Source organism: Ornithorhynchus anatinus, chromosome 4, assembly GCF_004115215.2.
Source record: "Ornithorhynchus anatinus isolate Pmale09 chromosome 4, mOrnAna1.pri.v4, whole genome shotgun sequence".
Taxonomy (NCBI): Eukaryota; Metazoa; Chordata; class Mammalia; order Monotremata; family Ornithorhynchidae; genus Ornithorhynchus; species Ornithorhynchus anatinus.
In genome coordinates, this window is record NC_041731.1 from 62,780,909 (window position 1) to 62,795,971 (window position 15,063).

The 15,063-nt window shown below is 45.6% G+C and overlaps 1 protein-coding gene across 3 annotated transcripts in view; it reads left to right on the forward strand.

The window, feature by feature from the left end:
• Positions 1–15,063, forward strand: part of SPAG1 (sperm associated antigen 1) — a 74,443-nt gene that overhangs the window by 57,718 nt on the left and 1,662 nt on the right. For all 3 annotated transcript variants that reach the window (XM_029063433.1, XM_039911820.1, XM_029063434.2), the window contains 3 exons: positions 2,528–2,669; positions 6,382–6,508; positions 9,430–9,594. In XM_029063433.1, coding sequence (XP_028919266.1) covers positions 2,528–2,669; positions 6,382–6,508; positions 9,430–9,594 — 434 coding nt within the window. The remainder of the gene's footprint in view (positions 1–2,527; positions 2,670–6,381; positions 6,509–9,429; positions 9,595–15,063) is intronic.

Sequence of the window (15,063 nt, forward strand, 5' to 3'; positions counted from 1 at the left end):
AGTCTTTAGAAAGAATTAGAGTGAATAAATGTTTGTAAAGCCTCAGACTCAATTGAGAAAGTACAAGAGGAAATGGGTTTTGCAGCATTCGGGCTTTAGGCAAGCCCTAGAGATTTCCTAACAGTAACTGTTGAACTCAGTGTCGGAGTTCGTTCCTCATTGATTCTTTTAGTCGTATTTATTGAACGCTTACTGTGGGCAGAGCACTGTACTAAGCACTCGGGAGAGTACGATACAACAGGGTTGGTAGACACATTTCCTGCCCACAAGGAGGTTACAGTTTAAAGGGGGAGACAAATATTAATATGAATAAATGACAGATATGTACATAAGTGTTGTGGGCCTGAGAAAAGGATTGAATAAGAGGAGCACATCAGGTCGACGCAGAAGGGAGTGGGAAAAGAGGAAAGGAAGGCTTAGGAAAGGCCTCTTGGAGGCTGTAGGATGTTGGCTTCTGTAAATGTGTAAAAATGGGCTAGGCCCTTGTTTGTTTGGGGAACAGTTAATTTTGGTTTTCTTTGGGGCAGGGTGTGCCCTTGGTGGCTACCTGTCCCCCAGATACCACCTCACTACCTCCTCCCCCTGCTGCCAGTCTCAGCAGTGGCGACTGGACAGGGTTCAGAGCTGAAGGGTTGATTTTGGCTTTGAAAAAAGCAAAAACCAAACAGCATTCCCTGGTTGGAATGGAGAAGGCATTAACCTTTGCCCCCAAGGCCCCCCCCCCCCCCCCCAAGCAACTATCACACACCGATTCCATGACTCCCATTCAGATGGCATGCTAAACCATTCTCTGAATGGGCTTGGTGGGGACCCTGAAATGGCATATCCACATACGGAAAAATACTGGCATGCATATTTAGACAGGCGCAGGCCTGGCAATAAAAATGGTATTTGTTAAGCGCTGTGTGCCAGGCATTGTTCTAAGTGCTGGGGTCGATTAAAGGTAATCAGGTTGAACTGAGGCCCAGAGAAGTGGAGTGACTTGCCCAAGGTCACGCAGCAGACAAGTGGCGGAGCTGGGATTGGGACCCATGACCGTCTGACTCTCAGGCCTGTGCTCTATCTACTACACCATGCTGCATCTTCAGAAACTTACAGAAGTGGAAACAATTCACAGAGAGAGCACATATGGAACACATATGGAACAGCTCAACTGTATATATCTTCATCACCCTATTTATTTTGTTTAATGAGATGTACATCACCCTGATTCTATTTATTTGCCATTGTTTTTACATGTTCTTCCCCTTGACTCTATTTATTGCCATTGTTCTTGTCTGCCTGTCTCCCCCGATCGGACTGTAAGCCCGTCAAAGGGCAGGGACTGTCTCTATCTGTTGCCAATTTGTACATTCCAAGCGCTTAGTACAGTGCTCTGCACATAGTAAGCGCTCAATAAATACTATTGAATGAATGAATGAACACTTCAGACATAGAAAGCTCCACACAGATCAACCCTTGGATCCACACAGATATTCTTCCAGATGCAAAGCCAACGAGGACGGACCCTCCCCCAGTCCACCCCATCCCCCAACCCCCGCCAAGCAGGAAAAATAAAAACAATAATGGTGTTTGTGCTTACCACATGCCAGGCACTGTACTAGGAATCCCTAGAGGCAGAGAAAGCAGATAAAGTCCCTAAAAGAGAGGGATCCAAACATAGCAGCGTGGCATAGTGGATAGAGCACAGACCTGGGAGTCAGAAGGTCATGAATTCTAATCCCAGCTCCTCCACTTGCCTGCTAGGTGGCCTAGGTGGCCTTGGACAAGTCACTTACCTTCCGTGCCTACGTTACCTCATTTGTAAAATGGGGATTAAGACTCTGAGCAGTTCAGGGACTGAGTCCAACCTGATTTGCTTGTTTCCACCCAGGGGCTTAGTACAGTGCCTGGTACAGAGTAGGTGCTTAGCAAATGCCACATTGTTATTACGGAGCAACAGCCACATCCTTCATTTGCACCACTAGCACTTTTCCTCATTCAGTAAAAGATTTTTTTATCTAGCATATTTGAGCAATAGGACATGCCAAATGCCAGCTGTCTAAGCACCTGGACTGCCTAGCAGGGAATCACGCAGAAAGGTCAGAGCCAGGTGGGAGAAGTCAGTGGACAGAACAGATTAGGCAATAGCTGAAGTTGAAACTCATTGATTGAATGGATGCCTCAAGCCTAGTAAACCACATCGCCACAAGGGATCAAGTTGTTAAATTTAGGCAGCAAGGGGCTCTAAGAGCTGCCTGCTGGCTTCTAGAGCTGCATGCATACATACATACATACATACATACATACATACGTACACACACACTCTCTCACACTCTCCCTCACTCTATCCCATACTTTCTCTCTCCCTCCCACTCCCTCCCATCCACTCTCTCCCTCCTACAGACTCTGTCTCTCACACTTCCACTGAAGAAGGTTGCGGTCTTGAATGTGATTTTTGTTTTAACGAACAGTAGATGTAGACACCTATTGATGAATAATGGCTCATAGGATTAACTTTCCGGGTTTTTTTTTATTTATTACTTAGATGAAACACCTGAAGAAACGTTTAGAAAGCTAAAGGAGAAAGGAAATGAATTTGTAAAGAATGGAAAATACAATGAAGCTGTTTCTAAATACCAGGAGTGTTTGAAGATAAATCCCGGTGAAGGTGTCATATACACAAACCGGTAAGCCTTTTCTCCTAACATAGACTTCTTTCCTTGTTAACACTGGTTGCTTCAGGAATTAGAAAGAAACAACAGTTGCCAATGCTGTTTTGAAGGGTTCTGGGCCTGCATTATAAAAATCACATCTCAGTACTCAAGTTCTAGCCAGAGCCATATTGATTGTCAGGAGCCAGTGTGAGCCACTGCTGTGAGGTCTGGCCTGGACAAATCTGGATGTTTTATCTGCTTCCGGGAGGCTCCTTTGTTATTTGGAACTTAGAGCAAAAAAGGAGCCATGTTAGGAGCCAGTTAAAGAGGCAGCTGAAAATAGAGGAACTTCCCCTTTTCAACTCATTTTATTCCCTCTCCCCCCTTTCTCTTAAGGGTTCATGTTAGAATTTCCTGATTATGGTTTTGGAGCCAGTAGGGCCTTGAAAGAAGCATAAATAACGAGCCTTTAGAATAAAACAAATAGTATAAATGTGGGTTGTCCAGTCCAGGCAATATAGCCAGACTGTGGCAGCTATTACTTTTTAAGTTTGCTTTTTTGTTACTTAAAAATACCTAGACCTCAGTCACTGAGGTATTTATTGAGTGCTTGGGGTGGGCAGAGTACCATATAGAAGAGTTGGTAGACCCATTCCCTGCCCACAAATACAAGGTTTTATAGCCAGGCACATGTTCGTTCTGGTCACTGGTCATTTGTTGCCTATCTTAAACTTTGGTTTTTCCTCTGATTTCCTAATCTCGGCCTCTCAACCTAACCCAGGTAAAATTAATCCCATCTAATAACTGTAGTATCTGATGAGCACTTACTGTGTGCCAGGCACTGAATCAAGCGTGGGGGAGGATACAAGCAAATTGAGTTGGACACAGTCCCTGTCCCACGTGGGGCTCACAGTCTCAACCCCGATATGACAGATGAGGTAACAGGCACAGAGAAGTGAAGCGACTTGCCCATGATCACACAGGAGACAAGTAGCAGAGCCAGGATTAGCTCCTGCCTTCAAACATGCCCACATCTCCCCCATCCTAAAAAAACCCGCTCTTGACCCCACTTCCCCCTCCAGTTATCGCCCTATCTCCCTACTACCCTTCCTTTCCAAAATCCTAGAACGAGTCGTCTACGATGAATGCTTAGAATTCCTTAACTCCCATTCTCTCCTAGACCCCCTCCGATCTGGCTTCCGTCCCCTCCGCTCTACCGAGACTGCTCTCTCTAAGGTCACCCGTTACCTCCTTCTTGCCAAATCCAGTGGCTCCTACTCCATTCTAATCCTCCTTGACCTCTCTGCTGCCTTTGACACTGTAGACCATCCCCTCCTCCTCCATACCTTATCTCACCTTGGCTTCACGGACTCCGTCCTCTCCCGGTTCTCCTCTTACCTCTCTGGCCGGTCATTCTCGGTCTCTTTCGCTGGCGCCTCCTCCCCCTCCCATCCTTTAACTGTTGGAGTTCCTCAAGGGTCAGTTCTCGGCCCTCTTCTGTTCTCCTTTTACACTCACTCCCTCGGTGAACTCATTCGCTCTCACGGCTTTGACTACCATCTCTACGCAGATGACATGCAGATCTACATCTCCGCCCCTGTCCTCTCCCCCTCCCTTCGGGCTCGCATCTCCTCCCGCCTCCGGGACGTCTCCACCTGGATGTCGACCCGCCACCTAAAACTCAACGTGAGCGAGACTGAGCTCCTCATCTTCCCTCCCAAACCCGGTCCTCTCCCAGACTTCCCTATCACCATGGATGGCACGACCATCCTTCCTGTCTCTCAGGCCCGCGATCTCGGTGTCATCCTTCACTCGTCTCTCTCGTTCACCCCACACATCCTACCCGTTACCGAGACCTGCCGGTTTCACCTTTACAGTATCGCTAAGATCCGCCCTTTCCTCTCCACCCAAACGGCTACCTTACTGCTTCGGGCTCTTGTTATATCCCAGCTAGACTACTGTGTCAGCCTTCTCTCTGACCTCCCCTCCTCCTCTCTCGCCCCGCTCCGGTCTATTCTTCACTCCGCTGCCCGGCTCATCTTCCCGCAGAAACGCTCTGGGCATGTCACTCCCCTTCTTAAACACCTCCAGTGGTTGCCTATCGACCTCCGCTCCAAACAAAAACTCCTCACTCTAGGCTTCGAGGCTCTCTGTCACCTTGCCCCTTCCTACCTCTCCTCCCTTCTCTCTTTCTACCGCCCACCCCGCACGCTCCGCTCCTCCGCCGCCCACCTCTCGCCTCTCCCGCCGTCGACCCCCGGGCCACGTCCTCCCGCGGTCCCGGAACGCCCTCCCTCCTCACCTCCGCCAAACTGATTCTCTTCCGCTCTTCAAAACCCTACTTAAAACTCACCTCCTCCGAGAGGCCTTCCCAGACTGAGCTCCTCTTCTTCCTCTACTCCCTCTACCGCCCCCCTTCACCTCTCCGCAGCTTAACCCTCTTTTCTCCCCATCTCCCTCTGCTCCTCCCCCTCTCCCTTCCCATCCCCTCGGCACTGTACTCGTCTGCTCAACTGTATATATTTTCATTACCCTATTTATTTTGTTAATGAAATGTACATCGCCTCGATTCTATTCAGTTGCCATTGTTTTTACGAGATGTTCTTCCCCTCGACTCTATTTATTGCCATCGTTCTCGTCCGTCCTTCTCCCCCGATTAGACCGTAAGCCCATCAAACGGCAGGGACCGTCTCTATCTGTTGCCGACTTGTTCATTCCAAGCGCTTAGTACAGTGCTCTGCACATAGTAAGCGCTCAATAAATACTATTGAATGAATGAATGAATGAACCAATGACTTTCTGACTCCCAAACCCCTGCTCTTGCCAGGAGGCCACACAGCTTCTCTGGTTGATTGATTACCTGGACTCAGGATCACAATATTAGTTCTGTGAGTAGCTAACTATCCTGACCAATTGCCCATGGTGATGATATTGAAGTCATTGTATCTGGGTTTTGAAGATCTCCACTGAAATATACTTTGGGGAAGAATTTAGAATTCAGTCTTCTAAATACATTGTTATCAATCAGTCGTATTTATTGAGCGGTTACTGTTAGAACACCGTAGTAAGCGCTTGGGAGAGTACAATACAACAATAAACAGACCCATTCCCTGCCCACAGTGAGCTTACGGTCGGTCTTGAGGGGGAGACAGGCACTACTATAAATAAATTACGGGTATGGACATGAGTACTCTTGGGCTGAGGGAGAGGTAAAGAAAGGGAGAAAATCCGAGTGCAATTTGGATTAGAATTAGAAACAAAAGAGACTATATTAGAAACAAAGGAATCCAGAACTTTGATTATAAATTTCCTGGTAATGGGGTTTCTCCTTCCATCTGAACATAGGAGAGGGTTTCTTAATTGTGAGATGTGGAGACAAGGCCCAGTGAAAACCAGAAAGGAGAAATAGAAACACCCACAGACGAGTTAGGAGGAGAGGAGAAAGTGGCAGAGAGAGAAATACAGGAAGAAAGGAATAGAGAGGCCCGGGGAGAGAAGTCATCTAATAGCACGCAAAGAAAAAAGATTAATATTCCAACATAATGAAAGTCTTGAGCCACTGATTGTAACTTGTATCTAATAACATTTTGAATTACATTTTTATCGTATTATCATTTTTGTTTCACTTCCATATCACTGTCTGCTAATTCTGTTGTATTTCCCAAGTGCTTAGTACAGTGCTCTGCACATAGTGAGCACTCAATAGATACCATTGACTAATTAATACTGCTTTACACCATGGTAGGGCCCTCTGCTATTTGAAGCTCGGCAAGTTTGAAGAAGCCAAACAAGACTGCGATCAGGTTCTTCAGCTCGAATCCTCTAATATTAAGGCTTTCTATAGGAGAGCGCTTGCTTACAAAGGGCTTGAGGTAAGGAAAATATATTATTACTTTTCTTCTGCAAATCTGCAGATATTCAATTTAAAACCAGTCACATACTTTTGGTGGGCATAAAACCCAGCGAGCGTAAGGTAAAAATGCAACTGGTCTTAAAAATTAAATCACTGTTTATTGGAAAACCTTTCAGGCACAGTTGTTTGGTGTATTACTAATCCATGATTTGGCAAACATTTTGGTCCCAACATTGTCAGTGTTGACTAGCAATGGCTTGACTTCTTTGGGCAAATCTTAGGATAGAGAGAAGCAAGAAGGAGAAAGAGAAGGAAAAAGGAGAGTAGAGTCTAGAAGGGAAAGGTTCCGGCTAGGGAAGGCGGTAGGGATCCCCCCAGAAATTTCTCTGGGTACTGGGAGACTCAATGACTGCTTGTTGATTGAAGGAGGCTTACAGTTTACTGAAGCCTAACAACTGTATTTGACTTAATTAATTCTCTGTGAATATGCAGCCATATGGTGCTAGCTGAGTAATGTGAATAATTTCCATCGAAAGGTTAAGTACTGTAAGTTTAGAGGCAAATCCATTCTCATTTTACTTTTTAATTCTGTGTGTTGCATAAACTATTTTCCACGGAAATAAGGGTTATGACTAGTGTGCGCAGTACAAATATAGCTGTTTTGAGGGTTCAAAGACGATGTTCGTCATGATGAGACTTTTAAAATGTAACTAAGGGCTAAGCCTCTTTTGGCCTCTTCTGACAGTGTTAATGTGCTGCTTAAACAGCAGAATTCATTGAGCACATTTAGGTGTGTGTGACTAGGGATTGTGGCTTGTGTGTGTTTGGAAGAAAAACTTCACAGACTCTGCACTGTGTTGAAAAAGGGTATGTGGGAGACAAGTTTATTAGTACAAGTGCTTCTTCCAGCACTAGTAGGGAAAAGCGGTTGAGCGGCAGAGATTCCCCTGCCAGTCAAGGCCAGCTCAACTTCAAGCAACACAGAGTTTCTTTATACACCATTGGTACAACATTCATATGATCAGAAGAATACAAGAGAAATACTTTAGAATAGAAAGTAGGCCTTTCAGACCAATCCCAGACCTGCTCTGTTTGTATTTATAAAGTGCCTTTGAGTCATTTCCGAATCATACAGACTCTTTGGATATATTTTCTTCAGAACGTCTTGTCCCCTGCCATAATCCGTAACCTTGCTAATGGTTCTTCTGTTATCACTGTTATGGTTTTTATTCATCTAGCTGCTGGTCTGCCTCTATCACATTTTCCTTGGACCTTTCCCAGGATTAGTATCTTCTCCAGACAATTAGTCCTTCTGACGTGTCCAAATATGCTAATTTAAGTCGAGTCATTTGGCCTTCTAAAGGCCACATTGGCTTATGCAAGGGAGTTGCTAATCTTTCAGAAGACCCGGAGAAAGGGACAAAGGCAAGAAGATATTTTGTGATGTGCTTGTCTGAGTAGCCAGTCTCAGCAGTACTTGGGTTCTTTTGTTATGAGGCACTCAGGTAATCAAGCACGCCCAGAGACAGTCAGGCAGGCCTAGACTTGAAACAGCTCAGAGGGGAAGGTCAGAGAGAGAAGAGGCCTTGAACCATTTTGCTTCCATAAGGGTAATTGGAATAATATATAAATGAGAAGGAGCGTGGCCTAGCAAACAGCGCGCGGGCCTGAGATTCAGAGGGACCTGGGTTCTAATCCTGGCTCTGCCACTTATTTGCTGTGTGACATTGGGCAAATCACTTCACTTATCTTTGCCCAAGTTATCTCCTCTTGTAAAATAGGGATAAGACCATGAGCTCCATGTGGGACGGGGACTGGGTCCAACCCCATTTGCTGGTATCCATGTCAGTGCTTGGTATGATGCCTAGCTCATAGTAAGCTCTTTAACAAATACCACAATTTTATTTATATATACGTGTGTATATGTAGTATGTACATGTCACATATGTATACACACAGAGGGGGAGAAGGAGAATGTCAGACATATGGAGCAATGCCCTATTATACATAAGAAAGTGTATTATGTAGAAACATATATAGAGACAGACAGCCCAAAGCTCTCCTAGCTGCTGTCTGACCACATATTAAGCCATTTGAATCACTTTTAACAGCTTGCCCCATATCCATTGATTCCATGATTTCCTCATCCAATTATCTCACCAGGCAACTGGAAACACTGGAGGGAGCAGAAACTTATAATTCCATTATTCCCTCCATCTCCAGTTCCTTCCCCCCAATTTTCAGCACCTCTGTTAAACTGCTGCATAAAGTGGGGGGGGGGGGGGCGCGGTGTCTGTTTGTGAGTTTGGGCCAGAGCCCAAGTCTCATTCCCTAAAAGTTGTAAGTCTGAGTACATAGCAGTAGGTCTAGGCAGGGTAGTAAGTTGTGCCAGTTGTGACTTAAATCAGGGGTTTAAACTGAGCCTTTGATTTTGATGCTAAAGTAGACTCCTGAAAAATTAGTGTTGGTTTCAGAGCAATGCAGTACATTAAAAAAAAAACCAAACCGTGATAATAAGGATGATCCTTTTTAACCAGATACACCATGAAAAGGTTTGATTTACCCAAATGTAGTTTGGCCACACATGCTGATTTGTCTGGGAACAATGTTGCATTTTTGAAGGCCGTTTTAGAAAAACATATTGGCATATTAGAATGGTTATTACACTCTCATAAGCCATTTCCCTACAGTTACTCTGGCTCATTTTAAATACTTGGACTTTCATGTCCAGTGGAAAATGTTTTTCTGATTGGAGAGTCCGGGAGTGGGTTTCTCTGAGTGGGGAGTGTCCTGAAGTAGATGATGCCGATTCGAGATGAAGGACATATCCTGAGGTAATGAGGGACAGGAGGTTTAGGAGGAAAGCATTACCGATACTGTCATTAGCCCCAAATACAGATCATTATAAAAATGCTACTCTTTTTTCACTTGAACTTTCAGGACTACCAAGCCAGTTTGAATGATCTCAGCAAAGTTCTCCTAATAGACCCAAATATTTCTGAAGCAAAGAAAGAGCTGGAAGAGATAACACAGTTTCTTCAAATGAAGAATAATACCTCAGTCCCAGGCCGTGAAAAAGAACGGAAGAAAATCATAATTCAAGAGGTATTCTAATACTCACTTTTCAGTAACATATTTAGTGCATCTGGGGACAAGAGGTTATTGTTATTGCTTCACTGCCTTTTTTTGGAGGTATGTGGGTAGAATCCCTTTTAACTTTTATAACTGAACTTTGAAATAGATTTGAAATTCTGGTTTGGAGAGCAGCATGGCGTAGCAGAGAGAGCATGGGCCTAGGAGTCACGAGATCATGGGTTCTAGTCCCAGCTCCTCCACCTATCTTCTATGTAACCTTGGGCAAGTCACTTCACTTCTCTGTGCCTCAGTTATCTCATCTGTAAAATGGGGATTGAGAGTGTGAGCCCCACCTGGGACAGGGACTGTGTCCAACCCCTCGATTTGCTTAGTACAGTGCCTGGCACATAGTAAGATTTTCACAAATACCATAATTATTATTATTTAGTAGAGATATTTTAGGATTAAAGGGTCTGCAAACATTTGAGTTCTGTTTTTGAATAAACATTTTAGATTACTGGGATTTACATTTTATAGGGTCTATCTATCTATCTATCTATCTATCTATCTATCTATCTATCTATCTATCTATCTATCTATAAGCTCATCCTTTGGGCTCCAACATGACATTTTTGATGGGGAGATTTTATCCATGGAAGCCTGAAAACTCCACGGTGCCACCAAAAATTCCTTTTGCGCTACACATCGTTAAAGGTCGTCCTTTGCTGTGCTGTTGCGTTTGCCACTTGCAGTACCTGACACTGTTAGATATTGCGTCCTGGTTTCGTGTTCTTCCCGATCTGTTCTAAAGTCACCATATTTCTGCACTGCCTGCCGAGTTGATCCGACTGCCGCTTCTGGAGGTTCTAACCGTGCATCACTGCGTCTTCAACTCTTCTCGCTTGGGATCCCTCTCCCTTCAGCTTGTCTTGTAGCAGTTGTTTGGGCATCTTTCACCAGCAAAGGGGTGACGTGACACGAATCGCTTCAGCGTTGGTGGATCGACTTAAGTTCCAAAGCCTCACTGTCGGTGACCTATCTTGTCATTTGATGTTGAGTAAGCTTATGTAGGTGACGTGGACGGAAACATTTAAGAAGTCGGATGTGACAGTTTTGGCGGGTCCAGGGCTCACAGTCAAGTAAGAGGTGGGAAAGAATGACTGCTCTAAGGAATTCACATTTGCTTGGAAGTGTGATGCCTCATGGATTGCCACCTTGGGCCAGTCTCCTTGAGGGCACGCTGGCTTTCTCCACTGGGCGGTTCTTCTTTATTTGTCCCTGCCATCATTGGACAACGTGCTATGCAGTGTCCCGCTTTTCTTCCGGCTGATTTTTAGACCATGGTGCCTTGCTGGTTTTGTAAAGCGGTTCCTGATCATTTGCATGTCTCCTATTGTGCTTCCAGATCGTAATTATCAGTGTTTAGTAGTGCCTGTGAGATTATTTTAAAAGGCGTTGATGATGTTCATAGGTTTTGAAGTTAGAAGAGTTTTACCAAAATCCAGAAGTTTATTCCAGGTCTTTTGTTATGTTCTCAAACATGTTGCTTAGATTTGGTTGAACTGGCTAGGACCTGTTTCACAACTGAGCTTTAACCGTTTAGTGATGGGTCAAAAGTTTGACAGGGCCCTTTACGATCTGCTGATCGTGTCATTATCGAGCTGCCTTAAGAACTTGCCAAACTTCCCGGGTCAAGTCAAGCGACCTATTTAGCAGCTGCCAGATTCTAGGTCTGCTGGTGATGCCAGTTACCTTAATAAGGCCCTCATAATAATAATGATCGTGGTATTGGTTAAGCGTTTACTGTGTGCCAGGCACTGTACTAAGCACTGGGGTGGATAAAAGCAAATGGGGTTGGACTCAGTCCCTGTCCCACAAGGGGCTCACAGTCTCAAGCCCTGTTGTACAGAGAAGTGAAGTGACTCACCCGAAGTCACTCAGCAGAAAAATGGCAGTGGAGACCTTGATGTCTTTTCTTGAGTTCTAATGTATGGGGGGTTCTAATCCCAGCTCCGCCACCTGTCTGCCGTGACCTTGGGCCAGCTGCTTAGCGTCTCTGGCCTCAGTTGTCTCATCTGTAAAAAAAAAAAAAAAAAAATGGGGATTAAGAGTTTGAACCCCATATGGAACATGGACTGTGTCCAACCCGCTTAACTTGTATCTACCTCAGCACTTAGTACATAATAAGTGCTTAATAAGTACCATAAAAAAATTCTATATCTGGTCGACAGTGAAGGCCATATCAGTCAGATAACTTAAAAGCTATATAGTAATTTGGGGAGCATATTGGTTCACAATATTTTTCAGTATCTGGCTGAGTTGGTTATTGCCAGAATTTTGCCAGCAACAAAGAGCAGTAAGATGCCATACCAACTCTATTGTATGGCACTCTCCTTAGTGCTTAGTACAGTGCTCTGCAGACAGTAAGCATTCAATAAATACTGTTGATTGTTTGATCGATGGTAGACTCTGCAGTCAGTTTTCTTCAATATTATAATAAGGTAGTAGCTTCATTTTCAAAATCTTCTGACAAAACCTCAGTGTCCCGTGTTAAAACTTCTGTGCTGGTACCTGAGCCAGATACCACCTATTTGCTTGCAGAACTTGGTGGATATAAGTCATCGGATCTAGGAACTTCATGGCTGTATTTTCCGGGGAGTCTTCCTAAAGAATCAGGACAAGGGCCTTGCTTCTTAAGGTGGCAAGTTTTCGCTTTTTCCGAGGACTCATCCTCAGGGGAGGGTCATGGGGAAAGCAGATTGTTGAAATGCGGAGAAGCAGCATGGCCTAGTGGATAGACCACGGGCCTGGAAATCGGAAGGACCTGGTTCTGCCACTTATCTGCTGTGTGACCTTGGGCAAGTCATTTCACTTCTCTGTTCTTCAGTTCCCTCATCTGAACTGAGCTCTTGTAACAAGAGCTACAGGCTCTTGTTATATCCCGGCTAGACTACTGTGTCAGCCTTCTCTCTGATCTCCCTTCCTCCTCTTTCGCCCCGCTCCAGTTTATTCTTCACTCTGCTGCCCGGCTCATCTTCCTGCAGAAACACTCTGGGCATGTCACTCCCCTTCTTAAACACCTCCAGTGGTTGCCTATCAACCTCCGCTCCAAACAAAAACTCCTCACTCTAGGCTTCGAGACTCTCCATCACCTTGCCCCTTCCTACCTCTCCTCCCTTCTCTCTTTCTACCGCCCACCCCGCACGCTCCGCTCCTCCGCCGCCCACCTCCTCGCCGTCCCTCGGTCTCGCCCATCCCGCCGTCGACCCCCGGGCCACGTCCTCCCGCGGTCCCGGAACGCCCTCCCTCCTCACCTCCGCCAAACTGATTCTCTTCCGCTCTTCAAAACCCTACTTAAAACTCACCTCCTCCAAGAGGCCTTCCCAGACTGAGCTCCCCTTCTCCCTCTACTCCCTCTACCGCCCCCCTTTCACCTCTCCACAGCTTAACCCTCTTTTCCCCCCATCTCCCTCTGCTCCTCCCCCTCTCCCTTCCCATCCCCTCGGCACTGTACTCGTCTGCTCGACTGTATATATTTACATTACCCTATTTATTTTGTTAATGAAATGTACATCGCCTCGATTCTGTTCAGTTGCCATTGTTTTTACGAGATGTTCTTCCCCTCGACTCTATTTATTGCCATCGTTCTCGTCTGTCCGTCTCCCCGATTAGACCGTAAGCCCATCAAACGGCAGGGACTGTCTCTATCTGTTGCCGACTTGTTCATTCCAAGCGCTTAGTACAGTGCTCTGCACGTAGTAAGCGCTCAATAAATACTATTGAATGAATGAATGAATGAACTGTCAAATTAGTGTTAAGACTGTGAGCCCCATTTCGCCCTGATTATCTTATATCTACCCCACCGCTTAGTGCAGAATCTGATGCATAGTAAGTGCTTAAAAATACCATTAATGCCAACAGATATAGGTTGTCATCCCTTTAGGATCCCCCTCCTGGAGCCCCGGTTGAGAGTGTAGTCAGTGGTGTTGTGGGAATATGGGACAGGTTCACAGAGACTCTTCAGGCCACACTGACCTTTCCCTTGAGGTGGTTTGAAATGGAAGGAGGAGTGGGCCACCAAGTCCCACCTAGCCATAATCCAGTTGATTTAAAGGCATGACACCTTAGGGCTAGATTGGGTGGGACAAACTTTTTGGGTGGGACAAACTTTCCTCAGACCTTCCCCCCTGCAATTTTGGTGGGACCACAGTGCAGCAGCTGAGAAGCAGTATGGCTTAGTGGAAAGAGCATAGGCCTGGAAGTGAGAGGACCTGAATTCTAATCCTGAATCTGCCACGTGATGCATCTGCTGCATGATTTTGGGCAAGTCACTTAACTTCTCTGTGCCTTAGTTCCCTCATCTGTAAAGTGGGGATTAAGATTGAGCTCCACGTGGGACCTGGATTTTGTCCAACCTGATTAGGGTGCATCTACCCCAGCACTAAGTACAGTGCCTGGCACATAGTAAGTATTTAGCGTGGCTCAGTGGAAAGAGCACGGGCTTTGGAGTCAGAGGTCATGAGTTTGAATCCCAGCTCTGCCAATTCTCAGCTGTGTGACTGTGGGCAAGTCACTTAACTTCTCTGTGCCCCAGTTACCTCATCTGTAAAATGGGGATTAAGACTGTGAGCCCCACGTGGGACAACCTGATTCCCCTGTGTCTACCCCAGAACAGTGCTCTGCACATAGTAAGCACTTAACAAATACCAACATTATTATTATTATTATTATTATTTTTAAAATACCATTTTTAAACAAACACAAAAACCCAGTTGAATTGAGCTGGGCCAAACCAAAAATGCCCTGGAAATGAGCCCTACTGTCCAAGCCTGGACCTGGGAAGGGCCCCCTCTATTTGTTCAGTTGTATTTATTGAGGACTTACTGTGTGCAAAGCACTGTACTAAGTGCTTGGGAGAGTACTATATAAGAATAAACAGACACATTCCCTGCCCACAACGAGCATACACGCTAGGGACAGTGAAATTACAAACTGTAAGCTCATTGTGGGCGGGGAATATGTTATTGTACTCTCCCAAGAGCTTAGTACAGTGATCTGCTCCCAGTCAGTGCTCAATAAATATGATTGACTGACCAGGGCCAATTGGGCTAGGGTTTGGATGTCCTACATGAGCAAAAGTTTGTAAGTTCCAGGCCACAGACCACTCTACAGACCAGTTCTTTGAACCGTCTGGGGCTTCGAATCCATCCTGTCCCGTTTTCAAGGTTGACGTGGAGATCGCAAACTGACCGCGATTCCAGCAACCACCATAAAGCAAATCCGGACACCAGAATACAGGAAGGAACCATCGTGGCCTGAGGGAGAGTCTCCGACCCAGGGAAAAACTCCGACTAGATCGTTCTTGTCCACTTCTGGACCCACGATCCCTGGAGCCACTTGAACCTCAATCTATCCTTAGGGATTGGGAGTATGAGTACTAGTGACCTGCTTCCTCGTGCCAGGTTTTAATACTCCTGAGCCTCCCCAAGCTCTCTTGAT